Source organism: Paroedura picta, chromosome 2, assembly GCF_049243985.1.
Source record: "Paroedura picta isolate Pp20150507F chromosome 2, Ppicta_v3.0, whole genome shotgun sequence".
Taxonomy (NCBI): domain Eukaryota; kingdom Metazoa; phylum Chordata; class Lepidosauria; order Squamata; family Gekkonidae; genus Paroedura; species Paroedura picta.
Genome location: NC_135370.1, coordinates 71628819 through 71652730, shown reverse-complemented (window position 1 = coordinate 71652730; position 23912 = coordinate 71628819). Strand labels below are relative to the sequence as shown.

The following is a 23912-nucleotide window of genomic DNA, read 5'->3' as shown; positions in this document are numbered from 1 at the left end:
CCTGCGCTGATGAGTACTTTTTCCAAAGGCTAAATTTATCAGTCAGTTTCTGTGGAGTTAAAGGTGTTGAGTCAATCTGGATGCTGCTACTTAAGTCAGTTAGATGCCATATCCTTTTTAAAAAAAGAAAAGAAAAGAAATTCCCTTCCCATGTCTTCATTGTTCAGCAGCTGGAAAAATGCTGCTGTGGTTGCGTGGGGTCCCTTTGGAAGAAAGCGAAAAGTTTGGCGAGCGTGGGATGGAAAGGAACGATCTGGCTGTATCACTGGTCTCCTCCCCGCAGGGCAGAACTGCCTTTGCTCCCTCCTTCCCTCCCTGCTCCTGCAGCACTCGCTGCACGCCCTTCTGTCATTTTGTCTCTTTCTCCACCTCTTTTCCTCCCCCCCCCCCCCTCCCAAGCACTCGATGTTGAGTTAGAGGCTGGCAGCTCCGGCAATCCTAGTTCCATGCTCCCGGCACTCAGCCTCTCCTGTGATGTCATCCTGAAATCACATAACTACGGGATGATAAGTGAACCTCTCGGGATCTGACTGGCTGAAATTACAGACAGGGCTTTATCCGACTTGCTTCCTACAAGCCAGGGGAAAAATTAACCTCACTCTCATGCCTGACAGATGGAAAGGCTGCGTGCTCTTGCAGGGTCTTCCAGGAGCAGCCTTGCATTTCAGCTCTGAGGAATAAACATCCAAGGCTGGGGTCTCCAGCTGAAGAGGCTTCCCTCTTTGGTGAGTTCCCATTTTATCTCTGGGGGATCCAGGCGACCATGAAGCTGCCTGATACTGAGTCGGACCACTGGTCCATCTAACCCAGCACTCCCAGCTCTGTCTGGCAGCTGCTTTCTGTTGCTTTCCCCACCTTGCTGCTTGAAGTCCTGTAGGAAGAGATGAAATGAACCTGGGACTACTGCCTACATGCCGTGATGGTACTTTGATACTGAGCCAAAGGCCCTTCCAAAGGCATGGTAAAGTGGGTCTGGTCTGAGCACTACACGCCTGAGCTGACAGTGCTCTGGAGAGAGATGATTTTTAGGCATCACCAGCATCATAATTGGGAAAGCCATGAAACAGAATCCAAGCCTGGATCGAAGACTGGAGGGCTGAGCATGCAGATGTCTTCCAGTGGCATGACTGCTATGCTTTGTCTACAGTATTTTCATTCACCTGCCAGCATATCACCTTTTGGAGCATCTGTTCGGTTCAGACAGATTTTGCACTAAATGTAGCAGAAGTTTGCCTAGGGCAAGCCATTCTCTCTGTCTGTCTCTCTGACTCTCTCTCAAAAGCAATTTATATCTAATATTAACTTGACAGAACCTGTATATCTTTGCAAAATGCCTGTTGGGAGGTATTTTCATAAACTGTCTTATGTTAAGAAAGGTATTGAATATCTCAGGAGGATAAGAGGGAGATGGAATGCTAAAGCTTTACCTAGAGTGACAACTTGTCAGAAATAGCTTCTGGGGGCAAATCAATACTGTCTTGAGTCGGGGGGGGGGGAGGGGGAGCTGATTCACTCCAGCTGTACTACTCAATACAATACACTGTCCATAAGTTGAAAGCTGATGCATTGCTATAAGAATCCTCCAGGCACAGAGACTGAAAGATTCTCTTCTCCCTCCTTCCTCCAGTACAGAAGATTTGATTTTGCCCTTTGCTTGCCTCTGTTGTTTACTTCAACCTGTAAACGATTCCTCCTCATTCGTATTTTTAATGCAGCGGCACAAACTGACGCCACCAAGACTTGCACTAAGTATATTTGGAGTTGACTCTCCATCATTTCCAGAATGCTGGACTTGGTCCCAATCAGCAGCACCATCTCTCTTAAGGCAGCTTCTTCTTTTTATATCTTCCGTTTATCAGGACGTGAACTTGGGGAAGGGGAGGGAAACGTGGAAAAGAAACTAGTCTAACAGGGAGCACCGTGGCATACTTGTTTGTTAGGTGGAGTGTACGAACCATGTCGATGTGCTGTGTGATATGTGTCCATGCGACTTGGCTAATGGACTTTTCTGAGATAGGACCTTAGCACAATGGTAGAGCATCTGAGTTGCATCCGGGTTCAGTCTGTGGCATCTCTAGTCTAAAGGCACACATAGTAGGGAATGTGAAAGACAGCTCTGGCAGCTGCGTCAATAAACAAATGTGCGTATCTCTTCCTCCTCCTTGATTGAACAGCTCTGCTGGCACTGATTCCAGTGAAGGAGGAGATGGACAAGAAGGGCACCTGTTACTATCAGACTGGGCATCACAACAGACTCTTATCATGTAGCTTAAAAAAGAGTGCTCCTTGCGCAAGCTGGTGGAATTGCTTCCTGGATGTCTGAGAAAGGGAAATGAACTTTTAAATAGGCTATTAGTTAAGGGGTATGTAGGTTCCTGTTTCTAAGGTGCTACTGGACTTGAATCTAGCAATTTCTCATGTATTATTGTAGCAGCAGGCTACTTCTTGTCCCCTTCTAATGTTACCCATGGTCCCTTGAAATAGAGTAATGCCCAGGTAGATTATAGGATTTTTTTTCTGGCTGTATTTACCGTTTAAAGGTAATCTCTGAATGTTGGCCATAAGATAATTTGCAGAATATTTCTGCTAGTATCAGTAGGCAGGTTCTGGATCCATTAACTAATTAAATATGATGTTGGTTCCCCCCCCCTTATCTTCTTTATTTTTTAGTAACTCGTCTATACTACCTGCCTCTGTGCTCTGCTCTCCATAGCAGCAATATGAAAACATCTGGTTACATATACAAAGGCCATAGTTCATATTTATCCACAGAGACTAGCTTGCCAAATTACAAAGAGAGGCTGAGTTTGGCTGAGAGATGTAGTCAGAACTCTGGAGAGCTGGTTTTGCTTTAAGGAAGGGGGGGGGGAGAACTCTTGCAGTCTTTCTCCTTCAGTACATCTTGTGGCTTCCCCACAAAGTTACCAGTTGATTTGAAGCCTGTGTGTGGCTGCCCAGCCCTTGGGAAGAATGTTGAAGCTTTGTCCCATCTTTTAAGAGCAAAGTGGGAGGCATGCCAGCAAACTGGCAACCTGGACTACAAATAGCCATTGTGAGAAGGGTCAACACAGAGAATCACAGAGTTGCTTGGTGAAAGGAGCCAGAAATGGTTGGCAAGACCTTGGGTATTAGGTAATGTAAAACTCTGAAATGTTGATACTTCAGAGAAAGATCTTTATGGGAACAATGGTGTGTATAATGTGTCTGTTTCTTGTGATGCAGTTACCCTAAATGCATTTTGAAAGGGTGCTAATTATGCACTAGCCAGCTATGTTTGCCAGCAGACAAAAATGCCCATTTGCTGTGGCATATTCTGTACACATGTTTTGGACGGGTATTACTCGTAGTATATTCTTTTGAGATTGGTCTTTATGTACACAATCAATCATACTGTGTGATGTTGCTCTGAGAATATATGCAGCACATGGTGCAGCACATTAGGTACTCTGAGCTAAAGTATGCTGCTGCTGCTGCTGCTGCTGTGTGTATGTGCACATATACTGTATACTTCGAAACCCATGTGTATGCACTAGTTAGGAATGACTGTTTCTATTGCATATTTCATACTTGCTCCTGCCACCATGAGAAGAATGGGGAAACATATTCATTAAAAACAAGCATTTCCTAGTTAGATGAATGTATACTGAGGATATGTGTTTATTCCATGGTTGCTACTTCAATTTGTCTGTGTGTGTGTGTGTGTGTGTGTGTGTGTACTCATCACGCCTAGGTGATATTGTATAGGGAAAAACATAGTGCCTGGCTGATTTGGGCTGCAAGGCAGTTCCGGAAGTGCTTGCTGCCTGTAGATAGTAGCTTTCTCACTCTACACTTTCATCTTCCGTTACTGAATCAATCCTTGGCCCACTGCCAGACAGACGTCATTTTTTCCCCTAAATGAGAGCATTCCATATTGCTGTACTTTCTGTTCCAGGAAATCTCATAGGGGACCTGGAAAAAGAAGAAGAAAGTGTCTGGGTAAACGAGTCCCCCGCCCAAGAGAAATGGAGTTTGCTGTAATTAGATACCCCAGTTTTCATCATCTTTTAAATGAACAATATAGAAAACTTAAATAAACGAATTAGAGCCCCAGTTCAAAATCCTCCTTCCTTTCTCCAGAGCAGTCCTGCATCCTCAATTGCATAAAGTAATGTGTGAACCAAAGAAATTATACAGTTTCCTGTAGCAATTCATGGAAACATGGGAGTTTAAAAAAAATACTGCCATGTTCATGTGAAGTGCTGGCAGATTTTGACTTCTAATTTTAATTTATTATAACTCAGGGAGGATGAGGGTAATCTGCTGCAGAATTTGAAAGAAGGCTGAGGACCTTCTGAAAAAATTATCATCTATTCATGCAAACTATAAACAGAGTCCACCACAGCTGGGTCCATACATTTGCCTGGTTGTCTTTATTGCAGTGAGAAATTGGAGGCCTTAGGCCAGTCTATGGAGAACCTTGCTCATCTGAAAGAAATTGTTATGGCTGAGCTGTAAGTTAGGTCCTTTTTGGGTTTGTTTCATGTAGGGCTGTTTCAAATATTCACCCAATAACACCTTCTGAGGCAAAAAAGTGCACTATAAGGTGGTGACAGTGTTTCCCATCCACACCCAGATTTTCATGGTCTAAGTTGATTTCCATAGTCACTGTTTCTTCTGCTTGATATCTTTTTCTATAGTTTATGGCTTATTTCCTGAAGTGGCCTCAGCCAGTTGGGGCCCTTGGAGAGACTATGACAGCCTACTCCAGTACCTAATGACATATAGGTGTAAATGAAGCCAATCCTGCCTCCACCATATTATTATTATCATCATCACCATCATCATTTTAGTTTTATTAGAATGAATTGGGGTGGGGTAGGGAGGGAAGATGTGGCTACCATAAAAAAGATCACTCGTTTCATCAGAGCTGATCTGTGAGCCCAACGTTCCATTTAGTGGAATGAGGCTATAGCACTCTTCCACTCTTCTTGGGCTCTTGGGTTAGTTGCTTTAGAACTGACCAAAGCTGCCTTATTATAGTGAGCTCCAGGATGGAGACTGGCTTTCCTTATTAGGAGAGGCTACTATGCTGTGGGAGAATTCTGCCTATGTACAGAACATTGAATTGCATCAAAGTTGCTGAACTTGTGACTTATCAAGGTTTCAGCAATCCCCTGGCTGTGCATGTTTGGACTGCCAGGTGCTTGACACTCACCCACTTTTGGTTTTACATTCAGCATAAAATGAGGCTTGATGAGCCCCTAATGCTGTTTTTGACTTAGTTTATCATATTTTTTGCAAGCCTGGACTAGATTAACCTTTAGTCCTTTGTGATCCCACAAGTATGTGGTCTTGCAGCTCTTTCCATCCTGTTTTCCATTTCCATAAAGAGGTTTAATTTCATCCTGGATCAATTCAGGTGCATTTCCTGCAAAACATGCCGTGGTTCTCATCACAATAAAAAGAAAATAGCTGATAAATTTGTTTTGCTTCAGTAGCCATTGCCACTTCCCTGGCTTTCACCAGGTCCTGTGAAACCCTCAGAGAGACACGCTGGCGTCTCTTGTCTGCAATGGCCTGAAGGGCACATGGAATGATAGTGCTTGGCAGCTGCTTGGCAGAGTCACAGTGTCCCTTCCCATCATAGCTAAATGTAAATAAACATCCCAGGGATCATTTGTGCCTTAATGGGAGCTTTTAGCTTTTATAGTATCGCAGGATAAGTATTGATTTTCCTGTTTTCCTTCTCTCTCCTCTTCCATACAGAGGTTGGGCACACCCAAGGGCCTCTGGACGGGAGCCTCTATGCTAAAGTGAAGAAGAAAGACTCACTCCATGGTAGCACTGGTGCTGTCAACACCAATCGCATTGCACTCTCAGCAGCTCCTAATCACATTGAACATACACTCTCCATTAGCAGTGATTCGGGCAACTCCACTGCTTCCACCAAGACTGACAAGACTGATGAACAGGCTGTACCTGCAGTCCCCAGCAGCAGTGGAGGAAACAATCCTGTACTGACCCCTGAGGAGAAGCGAGAGCTTGAGAGCTTGCTGAGTGGCTTTGGTTTGGAAAACGGAGCTCCCACGCACGAGCACAACCCCAGCGGAGGAGCAGTAATGACCTCCACTGTATCTGGACGCCATGTTGTACCTGCACAGGTGCATGTTAATGGGGAAGCTGCCAACTTGGTAGCTGAGAGGGAAACGGATATTTTGGATGATGAGTTGCCCAACCAGGATGGGCACAGTGTTGGTAGTCTAGGCACCCTCTCATCTTTTGATGGCACCACCAACACTAGTGACATGGGCTACCATGAGGCCCCCCGGATGGAGAGCCTCTCCTCTTTACCTAATGGTTCATCTAATTTTAATGGTATAGACAAGCTGCATGATTCAGAGACAGTTATCAATGGTGGCTACCCCTACAATAACCAGAACACCTTGCGGAGCATGATGGGGCGTCACCCCCAGGATCCATATGGCCACATTCGACCTTCAGTGTCTACTCAGGAAAACTTGGCAGACTATTATCAGCATGGTTTTCCCACTCCTGGCTGGCTGCAACCCCAGCCAATAGCTTCTACCCACCAGTATTCCTATGGCTATGACCCAAATGGCATATATCGCTCCCAAACCTTCCCCACAGCTACTGCTGAGACACCTCAGCTTCCTCAAGCACCTGCACGGAGCATGAGTAGTCGAGAAGCTGTGCAGAGGGGATTGAACTCATGGCAACAGCAAAGTGGAAGCCGGCCACCATCCCGTCCACAAGATGGTACTCTAGAAAGCCTAAGCCCCAGCATCTCCAGTGCAAGTCCTCAGCCTAGCCCCTCGCAAATAGCACCCTCCCAAAGCATCAGCATCCCTGAATTCCCCAGGGTGGCATCCCAGAAGGAAATAGAGCAGTCAATTGAGGCCCTCAACATGCTTATGCTTGACCTGGATCCCACAGTCTCTATGATGCAAAAATCTCAGAGTGTTCCAGTGGCCTCTAGAAATGATAGGCCATGCCCAATGGCTCTCTCGATGTCTGCTCAGCCTGTGACTGGTCCTCAAGTGCTGCAGCCAAGGTCTACCAATGCTTTTGGACCCATTCCAGGAAGCCCTACAAACATCTCTACTGGTACCAGTGTGACCCAGCTGCCTGAAGCTGTACCTAAAGCTCATCCAAGAAGACTGTTACTCCAAACTCCCAGAGAGCCAGAGTACCCAGCACAGGATTACAGGGAGGCCTACTTGCCCTATAGCTATCAGAACCAACAGCCAAGTGTAACACAAGCAGGGAGTTATGGTCAAGCTTCAGGAAGCCCTCCTACATCTCCTAGACCTCAGGTGATGGCATGCAAACCTGTAGAAGGGCAACATCCCCTGCTTACATCACCTGTATCCCCAACAATGGTGGAAGCCCAGATACCATTAAAGGATGCCGAAGATAACGAAGAGCTTTCTCAACCCCCAGAGGAAGAGCCTTTGCACCTTGAAGGGCTGGTGGCCCATAGAGTAGCAGGTAGGAATCTTTAATTTCTATTTCTTCATGAGTATTGGATCTCTATCACTAGAGCTCAAATGCTTTTTTTGACCTAATCCTACCTGATTTTATTACCCTTGCTTAGTGAATAAACTAGAAATTTCCAGTGGTAGGATAGGGTACCACACTCATCAGGGTAAAGAATACGAATGCTTACTTTGTACCCACAACAGCTTGTCTTCAAATATGCTCAGATTTCCACTGCAGCCATTGTTGATATTTATTGATTCGATTTTTATACCGCCCTCCCTGACAAGTCAGCAAGATTCTGTCATCTACAAGTCCATGGCACTTGACCATAAAATATATATTAGACAGATAACAAAGTTTGAGCCCAGTGGCATCTTTAAGACCAACAAAGTTTTATTTAAGATATAAGCTTTCATGTGCAGGCACACTTCTTCATGAAAGCTCGCACCGAATAAAACTTTGTTGGCCTTAAAGGTGCCCCTGGACTCAAACTTTGTTCTGCTGCTTCAGACCACCATGGCTATCACCTGAATCTGTTAGACAGATAAGATAAACATCAGATCCCAGAAAAGAAAATGACCTGGTAAAGCTTTACAAAATGATAGAAAAGGAAATTGATTGATGGAGCAGAATGTCTGCTAGAACAGCCAAAGTCATGGTGGTCAGAGAATAAAGGAGTTTCAGAATTACTCTTCCAAACACACTCAGAATATATGTAAGAACCTAATGTGTTTTCAAATACTTGCAGTTGTTTAAATTTATGGTATATGCTAGTGATAGTTAACTTTTGGGAAGAGTTTCATATATCCAATACAAAGAATTCCATAGTGCCATGGTAATATGAATTGCAGTCCTTCTTCTTTCCAATGCCTTGTGCTACTTTTGTCTCCCATTTCGTGACAGGAGTGTAAGCCTGCTTCTCTCCCATAATCAGGAATACATTATTTCCTAGTTCTTTCCAGGCGTACCAGAAATGCTTTATGACTGTGAGTTTTGTAGCACCCATCTATCCAGCAGAAGCTCTCCAACAAAGGGAGCTTCTGCTGGTCTGAAACAATTTGGCATACTTTTCTAGATTAAGATGCTTATACAAGCATCCCTCTTGCTATATCTCCACTGAACTTGATGTGACTCCTTTTGCCAGACCTGCATGCTTAAACTAGGTGAAAGTATTGTCTCTGATTTGTAATTACAAGTATTTGGCATTAAGGCATGTCATGCAAAGGAGATCATGGTACTGGAGTTCAAGAACTGCCTGAAAGACTCTTTTCAACAAGACCATGCTTCAACTTGATTTTATGCTCATTGAGAGAGCAGCATAAGTGTCTTTAGTATGTTTACTGCTCTACATTGAGTCAGGAAGGAAATGTCCACCACACCCACAGAGTACAACATTACACAGTCCTGGGTGCTTTCAAGTCTTCTCTGAAGGTCAGTACAGTCTTAGGCAGCACTTGCTCTCTCACCATGGAAACTGGAAATCACTTAGAATAAATTATGCACATTTGCTTAAATATATGCAAATTGTACAATTTATGCTTCTCTGAGTGCTTTTGGCTTTCGTAGAATGCAGAGCATTTTAATATGAACCCAGTTGGGGGCAGGAGGCATCATGAGAATAGGTGGAACTGGTGGAATTTGGTAAGACATAGGTGGGGCAACAAAGCATGGCTTTATGACCACTTCTTAGATATCTGAACCTTCAAATAGGTATAGATTCACCTCTGAGGGCTACTACCTGGCCATTTTAAGAAATAGATTAGAGGAATCAAAGTGGAGGCAGAATCCATGACGTATAGTGAATACCTGTATAGAATATATTTAAAAACCTTACTTTTGAGCCCTTCAAAGATCTGCTGATGTCCTTTATCATGGGCACTAAAATACTGTTTGTAAAACAGGGCCATTCCCAACTGAATTCATATCAGTATGCTTCCTATAGGTCACATCATAATCAGGGGTTGCCAAGGCGCACTTTGTAGAGGGAGAAAGAGCACACTTTTCAAAATTATCAATCTTTGGGAACAATGTACTCAGTAAAGGCATACAGCTAGCTAAAGACACGTAATGATGAATGCATCTGGAATGTGGCCTTGGCCTCAGCCACTGGGGGACTGGTAATTACACAAACATTTTTAATTGCAGAGCTCCTCAGAACGGCCTGGATCTATTCCAGCCAGCAGTGCCAGGCTCAACTGCTGATCTCCTTCTGCCATAGCTCTTAGGCTATAGATATTAGGCAGAGGGGGAAATGCCTAGGTTCTGGAAGAAGTACAAGTATAAACAGAATTACACTCTTCAAAGTCCATTGAAGACAATGGGCTTAGAGGGGTGTAACTTAGATTGCCCTGTTAGGCACTGTGACACTTAAATGTGTCTGGATATTCATTGGATACTGAACCCATGGAAGAAGCACATTCACTATATCTTGTTTAGATGTACTCTTTACTCCCCTGACTGTAAGTTTAGGAGAAGCCAATCCTGTGTGGTTGTGAGGAAACTAGTTGTGCACTGCACTGATTAGTAGGATCCCCCCCCCCTTTGCAGGTTTTTATATGCGGGTGGTAACAAATGTACATTTAATCAGATAAATGTATATCTGACACTTTTAAAAGCTGGTAGTCTTTCAGGATTATATAGTGAGGGTTGGGTTTGGTTTGGTTTGGTTTGCTAGTTGCTATGTCTTTCAAATGGATCTTGAAAGCAGAACTTAGCTTCAGAAAATATACTCAAGCAAGTTCTGATAGTTGTATAGTTTTCAAAGAGACAGAGGGAGAAGGCAGTCAGAGGGATAACACTGGCACATGTAGCCATAGCTGGGAGCAAGGAAATTACAAAATCCTTGCAGCTGTCATAGATACAGCACTTGCTCTGAGCAAAGGGTAGTCATGTTTCAGGTGTTTCTGGAGGTCACGGCCTTAGTTAATAGTAGACCAAACAAATGGTAAAAGAGAGACTTGTAATTCTCCTGATCATGTTTAGAGGCATGAATCCAATGGCAGGTACATCAAAGAACGTTCATATTGTGAGATTTCTCAGAAGCACGGTATCCCTATTGTACACATTTATATTTTTCATATTTATAGATGTATAATGTTTTGCTCAAAATGGAGCTGAACTTAAGTACATGCATTTGAATACAGTTCCATTCTAGCTAATAATATCACAAAATCATAGAGTTGGAAGGGGCCATAGTGGCTATCTAGTCGGGCCCCCTGCTCAAAAAAGGATCAGCCTAAAGCATCCAGGGTAAGGATCTGTCCAGTTGCTGCTTAAAGACTGCCAGTGAGGGAGAGCTCACCACTTCCTTAGGCAGCCAATTCCACTGCTGAATGACTCCGGTTGTGAATCTTCTCCCCCTGATATCAAGCTGGTACCATTCTACATGCAATTTAAACCCATTACTGCAGGTCCTATCTTCTGCCAACAGTAACCACGCCCTGCCCATCTCTAAGTGACAACTTTTTAAATACTTAAAGACAGCAGTCATGCCCCCTTTCAACCTCCTCTTCTCCAGGCTAAACATTCCCAAGTTTCTCAGCTTTTCCTCATAAGGCTTGGTCCCCTAGCCTTTGATCATCTTCATCACTCTCCTCGACACCCTCTGCACTTCTCCTTATTGAACTGCATCTTGTTCTCATTTGCCCACTTTTCCAGCATGTTCAGATCTCATTGAACTCTATATCTTCTGGGGTGATGGTTACTCCTCCGAATTTGGTGCCATCTGCAGATTTAATGAGGATTCCCTTCACTCCCTCATCCCGATCATTGATCAAAATATTGAAAAGTACTGGAGTTGTCAAGCCCTGTAGCACCCCATTGCTCAGCTCCCTCCAATCCGATGAAATACCATTGACAACTACTCCTTGGGTGTGGTTTTCTAACTAGTTCTCTATCCACCTAACTATCTGAAAATCCAGTGTGCAGTCCTCTAGTTTAGCCATCAGAACATCAGGGGAAACTTGTCAGAAGCCTTAATGAAATCCAGGTAAACAACAACTGAATTTCCACAATCTTGTAAGCTTGTCTGTCAATCAAAAAAGGAAAGCAGGTTTATCTGACAGCAACTGTTGGAAACCAATCCTGCTGACTCCCCCAGATCAACAAATTGTCGTTCAGATGTTTGCAGATTGCCGCCATTAAAATCTGCTCCATTATCTTTCCTGCAACTAGGGTTGGGTGCTTCAGCTCCCGAAGAGGCTGTTCGCTCCCGCCACAGCAAGCGCCGTGCCGCGCGGGGGGGGGGGGGCAGGCATCAGCGCACCAGCGGGAGCACACATGTAGGCACGGAGCTCCGCACCTGCATATTTGCGCCCACTAGTGTGTTGATGCCCGTGCCTCCCCTCCCCCCCGCAGCGCAGCGCTGGCTGCAGCGGGAGCGAACAGCCACTTCGAGCACTGAAGTGCCCAATCCTACCTGCAACTGAGGTCAGACTCACTGTCCTGTAGTTTCTTGGATAATTTTTCCTCCCTTTTTTTGAAGATTGGGATAACATTCGCTCTCTTCTGGTCTTCTGGCATATCTCCAGTCCTCAATGAGATCCTAAAGATTAGAGACAAATGTTCCACAAGCTCTCCAGAAAGTTTATTGAACACTCTCAGGTATATTCCATCTGGCCCAGGGGATTTAACTAACCCATTGCAGCCAGGTGTCCCCCCAAACACTCTACCTTGCCTACTATAAAGGCATACTTTCCCACATAAATATAGACACAATTCTATTGATTCTCCAGTGCCCATAGATACTCATACATACTTTGCTCACTTACATGTACACATACATCCAAACCCTACAAGCACTTTCATATTCTACACTCCTCTCTTACCTCTTATATCTGCATGCATTATACCCATAAAACATAGGTAATCACCATATGTCTCTGCATCTACAATGTACCTACACACATTTTTACATGCATGCTTTCAAGCATGCACACAGGGTAGACCTTGAAGCAGGAGTTGAGCCACTTTCCCAGTAAAAGGCACGTGATAGTAGATCTCTGTACATAAAAGATTCCAAAGAGCAGGTCAGAAGGGTCTTGCGGTTACCATCGGGTTAAAAAGCTATGGAGAAAAGGACTCACAATATTCTCTTCTGTCTTCTACTTGGTATCATTTAGACAAAATATTACTGCCCTGGACAAAACTGTGCTAGTGTCTCTCCTCTATTTGTCAATTATACCAGCATAATGCTGTGTACCATCCAGGACTTTCAAGACACAAGAATGCATGTTAGACCTGTATAGTGCAGTCTTAACTAGAGTAGTATCCTTCTAAGTCTGTTGACTTCAGCAGACTAAGAAGGGTGTGACTGTGCCTAGGGCTGCTCTGCCAGCATACATTCTTCAGGTTTGCCCTGTGGTTTGGCCTAACACAGCATGAGTATGACCAGCAGACCATACAAATGCAAACAAACAAGAGGATCATAGTTGAAGAGATATAGAGAAGAAAGTTCCAGGGGCTGTTGAATTATGGGTAGACGTCAGAGTGACAGAATGAGATTGGCTGTCAAGAAAGTTTCTCATAATTCGAAATGATTTTTTTAACATTCCTGTATAAATCTTATGGATAAAGGTGACCAGATTAGGTAATTTTGTTTAACTCCCAGCACTACTACCATGGCCAAGCCCATGCAAACTAAAACAGCAGCTTGTGCCAGAAAACCAGTGTGCTACAAAAAAAACTAGAAACTAGAGAAGATGAATCATGCGTGCCATTCCTGTAGAACATAGGGTGACATCTGTTGACTTCAGTGGCATTTAAGCAGAGATAACACCCTCCCAAGTCAATGGATTTAGAGAAGTGTAACTTTTATTACGATTGGACTGCTTGCCAGATGCAGAACTGGAGTCTTTATAAAGCAAAAATGGAAAAGGGGTAGGGTAGGCAGACCACTTACGTCCTGTCATTAGTTCTGTAGTCTGCTGACCTAATCTGCAGACTTCATGCATGTACACACACAGTGGGCTTTTTTAAAGTCAACAGTGCCTGTAATGGAGGAATATGACAGCTATGCAAAGTTGCGATAGGGGTCCCCTATCTGGGATATTTGTGGGCCAGGAATCCCCGGGAATGTTGTGTCCTGAATCCCAGGAGAAAAATAGTTGGTCCAGATGCAGAAGCACAAGTGAGCATGCTGGATTCCCAGTTAGTACTACGTGTTCTGCTATCACAATGCATGCTGTAAAACAAGAAGCCTAGCAACTGCCAGAGGATGATGAGAAGGTGAGTGGAGGGAAAGAAACTTCCCCCGCTGCCTGGAAGGGAGTAGAGGCCAGCGTGTTATTTACAATGCATGCTACTATAAATTGCTTGTTTGTTCCAGGGGGAGTATGTGTGGAATCTCACAGATCATCATCCTCACTGGTTCTCACTGCCATGAGAACTCTGATTTCCTATACAGCAGGGTGGGGACAGCACTGTAATGATTAAGGCAAAAGGATTTTAGGAACATTCACTTCCCTGAGAAAGCTAATCACCCCGTACAGCAAATTGTGCCTGGCTCAAGAGACCCCTGGGCCTGAAACTGGAGCCTTATGGCAATTAACGTGACTCCACGGAGTCAGAAATGCCTGCATAAGTCACTACATGACTGCCACATCCTCTGGTACCAACCCACTGGAATTCCTATATAAGCAGCAAAGCACTGATGTATAACAAGGCTGTTACCTCTGTATATATCTTCTATTTCTAGATGGGTCCTCTGTAGGAGAGAGCCCAGCTGTCTGAGGTTCTCTAAAATCACCAAAGAGCCATGGTTGACTATAGCTGATCAGTGTCCATCCTGAATCCAGATTTGATGTGTAAAAGGCTACATGAATTATAGTGAGCGCCCCCATTTCAAGTTTGGATTGCCAGTTATAGGCACCATGATAAAGCACTAAAAACAGATCACCTTTTATTCTGAGTTCTTAATTGTCTTGTAGTATAAATAGAGATTTTGAACATGTACAGAATGTGCTGATTGTGTAAATTTTATTTTAGGCTCCTGTTAATGTCAGTTGTCGTAGTTTTCATATAGCTAAGCAAATGTTCCCGATGAGTGATTTGTATGATTCCATGGAAGTATGAGCAAGCCCAGGGATGCTTAGAAGCCCCAGGAAGGTAAAGCTGTGCAGTCCCTGACGTTGCTTGCAAGCTTGTAAGCTTTTTATTGTTTGCACATTATTCCCTACACACACCTCCATCCAGTGTTTATTTTCTTGAGCTTTCTAGCTTACAGTGAAATAAAGAAAAGGTCACTGCCCCAAACCTTACTTTAAAGTTATCCTGCAAAAATATAATTTAAACATCTCAAATCCTAGGCCCTTCAAGTCTAAGCTCTTACTCTGGGAACTATGAAATAAAAATAATAATCGCATTATCTTGCCCCATAAAACATACACTTGTACATAGTGGCTAATTAAAACATATACGTGATGCTCACATTATGTATGCATTATTTATTTATTATTAGGCTTTCTAACCCTCTGGCCGGAAGAGCCTCTTGTGGCGCAGAGTGGTAAGGCAGCCGTCTGAAAGCTTTGCCCATAAGGCTGGGAGTTCAATCCCAGCAGCCGGCTCAAGGTTGACTCAGCCTTCCATCCTTCTGAGGTGGGTAAAATGAGTACCCAGCTTGCTGGGGGGTAAACGGTCATGACTGGGGAAGGCACTGGCAAACCACCCCGTATTGAGTCTGCCATGAAAACGCTGGAGGGCGTCACCCCAAGGGTCAGACATGACTCGGTGCTTGCACAGGGGATACCTTTACACAGGGGAGAGAGCTAGTTTGGTGTAGTGGTTAGGAGTGCAGACTTCTAATCTGGCATGCCGGGTTCGATTCTGCGCTCCCCCACATGCAACCAGCTAGGTGACCTTGGGCTCGCCATGGCACTGATAAAACTGTTCTGACCGGGCAGTGATATCAGCGCTCTCTCAGCCTCACCCACCCCACAGGGTGTCTGTTGTGGGGAGAGGAATGGGAAGGCGACTGTAAGCCGCTTTGAGCCTCCTTCGGGTAGGGAAAAGCGGCATATAAGAACCAACTCTTCTTCTTCTTCTTCTTCTACCTTTTAACCCTCTGGCCAGCCAGCTCAGGGTGCTTCACAAGAGAAAAAAATGCAATTTAAAAATGGAACAAATTAACCTCTTCCAACCCACCCTACCCCACCCTGCAGCACAGTTGTGCTCAAGTCTGCCTTATTCATGGAAGGGGGTTTCAACATGCTCCTCTTCCCAAGCGGCCCACAAAGAGGTTTGGCCAGAACAAGGCAGCCAGTACGGTGTGGCAGAACTCTGGACTAGGACTGAGGAGAGTCCAGTCACCTGTCTGGCAGGATTGTTGTGAGATTAGAACAGGAATGATGAAACCAAGTATGTACATTTATGTGCCCATTTTTCATTTTGTATTGAAATTTAATTGCTGTAAGTTCCTTGAAGTAAGAGTGCAAAAAGAAAAGAAAAAATGACAAGGAATACAGAAAAATTTGCATTCCTTTAATAGGTAATGGGATTTTTGTAGTGAGAAACGCAGCAGTAAATGTAATAGATGCCTATGACATCTCCTTATGTCATTTCTTTTTCAAGAGAGGAGGAGCTGTGCCTCGCTGGCAGAGCATCTACTTGGCATGCAGAAGGTCCCAGGTTCAATCCCCAGCATCTCCAGTTAAAAGGATCAGGTGGGGGGTGATATGAAAGACCTCAGCCTGAGAACCTGGAGAGCTGCTGCCAGTCTGACTTTGATGGAGAAAGGATCTGATTCATTGTAAGGCAGCTTCACGTGTTCATCCTCCTGGCTGCAGTGAATTTATGCACCCCCTTTCACTGTGGGACAAAATTTCACCTTGGGTGTAGTGATAAATTGATTCCATGCCCAATTATATTCATTGACTGTTTCAAAAATTTGGACCCATGACTCTCACTCTTCTAATATCCATCTTCTACAGTCAACAAACTTTTAGTTTGAGAGTTAGATGTTGGAGAGTTAGTTGGTGACCAAAACTTCCATCCTGAAGTTTCAGAAATGCAATATAGAGTTGATAATGATGATCAGTTATGTCACGTTAATGCCTAGCTTCTCCTGAAGCCACAGAAAGTCAGACACCATGACATTTTTACCTCAGAAATAAGTTTCTGAGGCTATCGTTTCATGCAGGGTATCATTTGAAGGAGCTGCTAAATTGTTTCTCTGGTTTTCTCACTGTTATGATTTTTGCACATCCTTACCACAGTGTCTGTAGACCGAGATAAATTTCAACTAATATTTTTTCTTATGTTTTCCCTCCCTTCTTTTTCTTTTGTCTGTTGTGATGTTTATCCTGCCTATGACTCTTCTCTCTCTCACTCTTTGTGATGGATTTTGTTTCATCATTGGTTGACCTTCTCCTGTACCTATCCCGTCTCCCCTTATCAGAGTACAACGCAAAACTCCGGGACATCCGGAAGAGCATGAAAAGCCCCCATCCTCCTCTTCACCGACAACGATCCTTCTCCTTTTCTGGTTTGTTCTGTTGCTGCTTTTCCTTTTCCTTCTTTTTGCTCCTGTCTGCTTTGACTTTCCTGCATGATTGTTGGTTACTTTGCTATGGCATGGACACCAGTGCAGAGAGATGGGATTTGTTTCCACCCAGTGAGAGGCTCTTTAGAATCCATGCAATATGGTATTTGGAGAAGAGAAAGTTTGGAGACCTCAACTTCTGCTTGATCCCAGTAGCAGGGACTTTATCAGGCAATTGTAGGTTATGACAGCTCCCTCTCCCACTGAATAAGTTCTGAAGAATTTACAGAAGTATCTGAGTCAGACTTTGTGCCTATCAAGATTGGATTCTAAATACAGCCTCTTTCTAACCCAAAAGCTTTTAATTTTTACTGTAATTTGTGGTTCTCTTCCTATCCTTCCCTTTGCAGCGTGTCTAACGAGCTTGGTGGATCCATTTGCTGTGTGAGATGTTCATTTGTGATGTGTAGCCAAAAACCACTCACAAAAGAGGGGGGAGGGGTGCTTTTAAATTCAATGCACACCACACTCACTGCCGCTTGATTGTTGGTGCTGTGTCAGTGTCTTCATAATTGCAAGGTGGGAGGGCGTTGCATGGGGTGGAAGAGAAGGGTATTAAAGTTCAGGAATGGGATGGTCACTTGCTCTACAGCTTGGCCACATGCTGAGGTTTATTTAGGGGCTGTGTGTATTCTTCAAGTACCACTGGGGGTTTCTACTGCAAGTCTTTCCACTGTGCCTTGCAACATTGTCTGGAATCAGGGCAGTGGGTCCTGGTCCTGCATGGCTAGCAGAGGCAGTGAGCAAAAGGTTGTGTAAATTCTTGGGACTTTACCCAGCAGGCTGATTTGGAGAAAGGAGTCTACAAATGGAACTCAAAAGGGTAGATGCTTCACAGTGTTCCATTCCTTGTGTGATATTTATGGAACTTGTGTTTGTGAAGCCAGAAGCTCTGGAGAGAAGAAAATGGCAATGGAGCATGTTTTCACTGTGGAACTTCATATTCAACAATTGGATGCTTTTTAGGGGAGGGGGAGTCTCTTTTATTGGTCTCATGCAATGCAGTCTTAAGCAAATGTATACCCTGCCAAGTCCATTGAAGTCAATAGGCTTAAAAGGGGTATACCTGTGCTTAAGGTTGCACTGTCAGCCTCCCATAGTGACAGTTTTTCCCCACTGATGTTTAGGACTGCTACTGAAATCATTGCTAATCGGTGTCATCTCTGCTTTTCATAAAGAAAGGCATGTCACTGAAAGAAAAGATGGGTTTCATCTGCCTAAACAGAATATATTGTGTTTTCCACTTGCTTTCCTAAAAATGTAATTTCTTTAGTCATGAAATTTGCTGAGGTTTGAATACTTGAAGACCGGTTTTCACCTGTCTCATTTCCTCCACTCAGATCTTAGGAAGAATACCTTAGAGCTTTACCTGCCTCTTATATTGCTCCAGAATAAATGCAGCAAGATATTTTAGCCTATGGCCTCACCTTGGAATGGTAGGCTATGGTGTAAGTATACAGTTCCCGATAATAAATATTAAGAAGATGGAATATCTACATCTTCTGATGTCACTTCAGAAAAACTGCCATAGACAGGGATATCTGCTTCTGCAGTACTTTGGGGCCAAAGTGTTTAAAGGAAACACCTGTGCTTAAGATGGGACTAAGTTATTTTCCAGGCCCTTAATAGAACTATATCTCATCCCAACACAACAGAGTTGTGCAAGTCAGATTAAATTGTGGCTTCCTAGCTATTACTATTTTAAGCCTGACCTGGAAATAATCAGATCCCTAATAAATTACCAAGAGCCTCTTGTGGCGCAGAGTGGTAAGGCAGCCGTCTGAAAGCTTTGTCCATGAGGCTGGGAGTTCAATCCCAGCAGCCGGCTCAAGGTTGACTCAGCCTTCCATCCTTCCGAGGTCGGTAAAATGAGTACCCAGCTTGCTGGGGGATAAATGGTAATGACTGGGGAAGGCACTGGCAAACCACCCCATATTGAGTCTGCCATGAAAACGCTGGAGGGCGTCACCCCAAGGGTCAGACATGACTCGGTGCTTGCACAGGGGATACCTTTACCTTTACCTTTAATAAATTACCAGGGAGGGTAAAATCTTATTTCTGGCAAGATCATTAAAAAAAATTCAAATGGGAAGAGTTTTAAAAAAATTAGTTAATCATTGAATTGTGATGTTTCTCTTATTTGGGGAATGTCAGGAGGCCAGTAGCGGTGTCCACTCAAATATAACTCAACAGAGAATAAGCCAGGTGTTAGTGGTTTATGGTTGGCTTGAGGATATCTGAAATGACCTAAAGCAATCCCAAATTCAGGAGTAAAGCAAATTTACTCCCAGAATCTCAGGAGTGTTTTGGCCTCGTGAGCCAAGATGGAAAGAGAAGAAGCTGGTCTGTCAAACATCTGTTTGGTGGCATCTCCCCTTTAAAAAAATTTAAAAGGTCATAAGAAGATCTGGCATCCAGACTGGAAGCCTAGGTCTAATCCTTTAGAAAACAATGTCTCTTGAAAATTGAAAGGAACTGTAGATCCTGGATAACAGCTGACCTTGGATGTTGGTCTACATCCATAGGAAATAATGATTCCATTATTTCTTATGGGTAAATGTGACCTTTCTTTTGTCCATAGGAAATAATGGCTCCTTTGTTTCTTATGAGAATACCTAGCCTCCAGTTTCATAGGGTTGATCTTCCCATAGAAAACAACGACCTTCTGAAAGTAAAAAAAGGCTTAGAGTTACTGCTAAATAACTGTCTGGTAAGACCAGCTTCCTCTCTCTGCCCCTCTGTTCCTGTTCCCTCCTGCTAAAATGGTTTTGAATTCCTAGGACATTCCCCCCCCCTCCCCAATCCTGAAAAAAAAATCCCAAACAGTAAGAATCTAGAACATTGGTGATAACAAAAGCCATGCACTCCCCAAATCTGGATCTGAAATTAACCAAAATATTTTTTGATGAGCACAGCTCTCGTTGCTAACCTAGTTGCTCTGGGTCGAACTCTTATTAATATGCAACCAGGCATAAAACTATATTAATGAAGGACTGTTTCCTCCATGGACATGTGTGGGTTTGTGAATGAGGCCCTTATGTTCGCATTTTGATGTGAATAATAATACTTTGAATTGTCTTTGAGAGAGAAGGAATTGCTGCTGGAATATTGCTTTGGCATCTCTTCCAGAATGAGAAAAAGAGAGGGTTTTGTTACAGATATTGCCTGTTTACATGCATAGATATAAATGGAAAATATAAAATGCTGAGATCTGAGTAGAGTCAAGTTATTTAAAATATAATTACTCAGTCATAACTGTTGGCTAAATAGAACCTTCATGTCCCAAGGCAGTTCCTAGGCAATAAACAATGAAAGAAAGGAATGATGTGACCTGTTCTGTGAACTTTCAGGAAGTGTCCTGCCAGCCTCTTTTGCAGATAGGATGTTGGACTCCTTGGACCCTCTTATAGCCTTATGCCACATTAGATTTGCTTTTCTTTGCAGCAAAATGGAACGAAATAGGTTGGGGGACATGTTTTGCCAGAACAATGTCTTCTTTGGTAATAATAGCATGCAAACTTTCAAGTGAAAGGAGCTATTCATAATTCAGAACGACTGTATGGTTAATTTGTAGTTGTAAGATAGATTCTGAAAAAACAATAATGTAATAACCTTTTATATGAACCAATCAAATCATCACAAAATATTATGTATGTGTCATTGTGTAAGCCGCCCCGAGACCACAAGGAGAGAGGCAGCTTGTAAATCGAAATATAAAATAAAAAATCAGGCTGCAACTGGCATGGCAACCCCAGCAAGGATTTCTTAAGGTAAATGAGAAGCATAGGTGGTTTTGCCTTTGCCTTCCTTTGCAGACTCTTCCCTGGTGGCCTCCCGCCAACCCTTGCTTACCTTCAGTGCCTCTTTGTTGCCCTCTTTCCCCCCCCACAAAATAGTACAGATGTGGATTTCCATAGTTCTGTCCCATACAGGGCTCATTGCCTCTCCCTTTTGAGGTACTTGTTTCAAAAGCTTCCATCAAAGTTTATGAGCTTTGACAGAACAGAACACCAGGACTGGCCACCTGTTTCTGGGATTTCTGACCTAGCACAGAAAAATGGAACAGAGTTTAGATGAGTGCACTTCTGAGATTTCAAATAAAAGCCAGGCATACTTGGCTCATTTCTGAACACCCTGAGACTTGTAGTTTGGCTGTTTTTGAGAGGTATTTCTGAGCACTCAGAAGCAAGATGGGAACTTAGAAATGGTTATCTTGGATTTGGATCTCTGATCTTCTCTAAGTTCCTGGAACACTTCTGAAAACCTAGAGTGCACACCACTGGGCTCTAAGAAAGGGATCTCTATGTCTGGGCCATCTTTGAGATTGGAGAATCACCTCTAAGTACCATAATAGAGTGTGTTGGACTCCACATCATGTATGCCCAGTGTACCTGAAAGACCGTGTTTCCGCCTATATCCCCAAAAGAGCATTACGCTCCACCATCGGCAACTGGCTGATGATCCCTGGACCCAAACAAGCACATCGGTCCTCAACGAGGGCCAGAGCTTTTTTCCATCCTGGCCTCCACCTGGTGAAACGAGCTCCCTGAAGAGATCAGGGCCCTGCCCAAACTTCCAGTTCTGCAGGGCCTGCAAAAGGGAGCTCCTCCACCAAGCACTTGCCTGAGACCAACCACAGGTCCCCCTCAGACTTCCCCTCCATGCCCTGAACCAGTCTGACCTCTCCAGGGGTTTTAGCTAAGTTTCTGTTCTTGTTATATTGTTGTTGTTGGGATCACTGAAGTTGTGTTGTTTAGAACCACTGTTGGATTGTTATTATTGTATTTGACTATGTTGTATGTTGATTTGTTCCATGTATCCCCCTATGATATTGTATGTAAACTGCCCTGAGCCATATGGAAGGGCAGCATACAAATAAAATAAATAAAAATAAATAAATAAATAAATCAGATACAGACCCATTCAAGGGAGTTGGAACTTTGCTTTGATAATGAAATCCAATCTAACCAAATTTTGCAGTCGTCCTTACAGAATAATAAATGTAAGCTGTCAAGTTCCCCAGAGCTGTTTATTGAACTGGATGTTAAGTAACTAACAAAAAATAAGGAAACTTTTCAGGCCATGATGGCAAAGGCCAAAGTCACAGAGCTTTTAAAAATGTCAATCTGATGGTTTTGTAGACTTATTTAGATGAAGTGATAGGTATAAAGTTGAATTCAAGATGCACCACTTCTTTGATGAAGAAACAAAAAATTAAAAATGTTCTTAAATAAAAAAGCCAGAAATCACTTAGATCAGTGGTCCCCAACCTTTTTATCACCAGTCAATGCTTGAAAATTTTACAGAGGCCGGGGGGGGTAGTCTTTTGCTGAGGGACGTCGCCACCGCTAACTGAGCCCCTGCTCCACTTGCTTTTCCGCCGGCGCCCCTGATTTCCCACTGCCTCCTGGAGGGCGCTGCCAGCAGCAGCTGCACAGTGCCACACCAAGGGGGAGCCCCAGCCATGGCGGCCGGCAGAAAGCACCAAAGGTGAGCCAGCGGCAGTTTGGCAGGGCAGCCCCCGAGGCACCAGCCGGGGAGGAGGACGAGGAGGAGCCGCGGCCCGGTACTGACTGATCCACGAACCGGTCCCGGTCTCCGGACCGGGGGTTGGGGACGACTGACTTAGATCAGTTTTTTCAAAACTCTGACGTCCCTTGTAAGGCAGAGAGCAACAGAATATTGTAATAGCAGCTTTCCTTTTCTTTTTAAAATTTGTCTGATGTTTTGTTAATTCTAATGAAAAGGTACTCCACAGTTGTTACTTTTGGAGCTTTTCTATAGACTATATATGCCTTCTCTCTTTGCATGAAATTGAGAAAACAAAGCATGCAGTTTCAGTCATAGTTTCTTCCTTCAATTAAATTTAATAGCAAAATTTGCTTAAAGAACTGAAAACCTTTCAGTCAGTATGTTTTTCAGTTCAGTATCAGAGTTGATCAAAATACAGCTGTATGTTACAATCAACATGAAAATATTGGTTGGCAAAGAACATACAGAGGGTTTCTCAATTACTGCCTCTGTTAGCTTTTCTCAACATTTTTACCATTGAGAAACCCCTGAAACATTCTTCAGGGGTGCCAGCCTCCAGGTGGGACCTGGAGAAACCATAGAATGAAAGCTTCTCTTCAGACTGCAGAGATCAGTTCCCCTGGAGGAAAGGGATAGGAATGGAGGAATGTGTTGCACTCCCCTCTACATGCACACCACACACACGGAGTGAACATGCAAAAGACAAAAGCATTCCTCCTTTCTGAGATGTCAGACCTTAACCACACAATCACTTCTCCATGTAGAAATATACCTGAGTATCTCCCTCCTTGGATTGCTCTGAGAAGCCATTGGCCAGAAGGTCCATATTTAAAGGAAAAGAATCCCATAACAGTCAAAAAAAAAAACCTTAACACCATCCTCTTCTGCCTGTGTTCTTGCTACATCTCTTTAAGGTAATGGAAATTTGTACAGCTGGGTGTAGTGGCTTCTAATGTGTGAGCAGGATTTGATTCCTTGCTCCTCCACATGCTGGGTGATCTTGGGCCAGTCACAGTCCTGTTAGAAAATGTTCTCACAGAGCAGCTTCTCCCAAAGCTCTCTCAGCATCATCTACCTCACAGGGTGTCTGTTGTGGGGAGAGGAATGGAAGACTATTATGAGCCACTCTTAGACTCCTTTGGGCAGTGAAAATCAGGGTAAGAAAGCCAACTCTTCTTCTACTGGGAAACAGTGTCTCCGGTCCCTATGGCCTCATGGTGCTTCTGTGTCTTGTCAATACTTTCTCCATCTTCCATGCCATTGGTCTCAAATTTGCTTTGTTGTGATGGTCTTGGAAAGACTGCCGCAATACCAAGTTGGTATCCATATGGAATCGGGAAAGTCTATATCTTCCAAGTTCCAC

The 23912-nt window shown here is 43.7% G+C and overlaps 1 protein-coding gene across 19 annotated transcripts in view; it reads left to right on the top strand.

The window, feature by feature from the left end:
- Positions 1–23912, top strand: part of TNS1 (tensin 1) — a 388444-nt gene that overhangs the window by 306448 nt on the left and 58084 nt on the right. For 15 of the 19 annotated variants that reach the window (XM_077320625.1, XM_077320620.1, XM_077320624.1 and 12 more), the window contains 2 exons: positions 5749–7491; positions 16874–16960. In XM_077320625.1, the coding sequence (XP_077176740.1) occupies positions 5749–7491; positions 16874–16960 (1830 nt within the window). The remainder of the gene's footprint in view (positions 1–5748; positions 7492–16873; positions 16961–23912) is intronic. The other 4 variants (XM_077320629.1, XM_077320627.1, XM_077320630.1 and 1 more) reach the window with 1 other exon arrangement.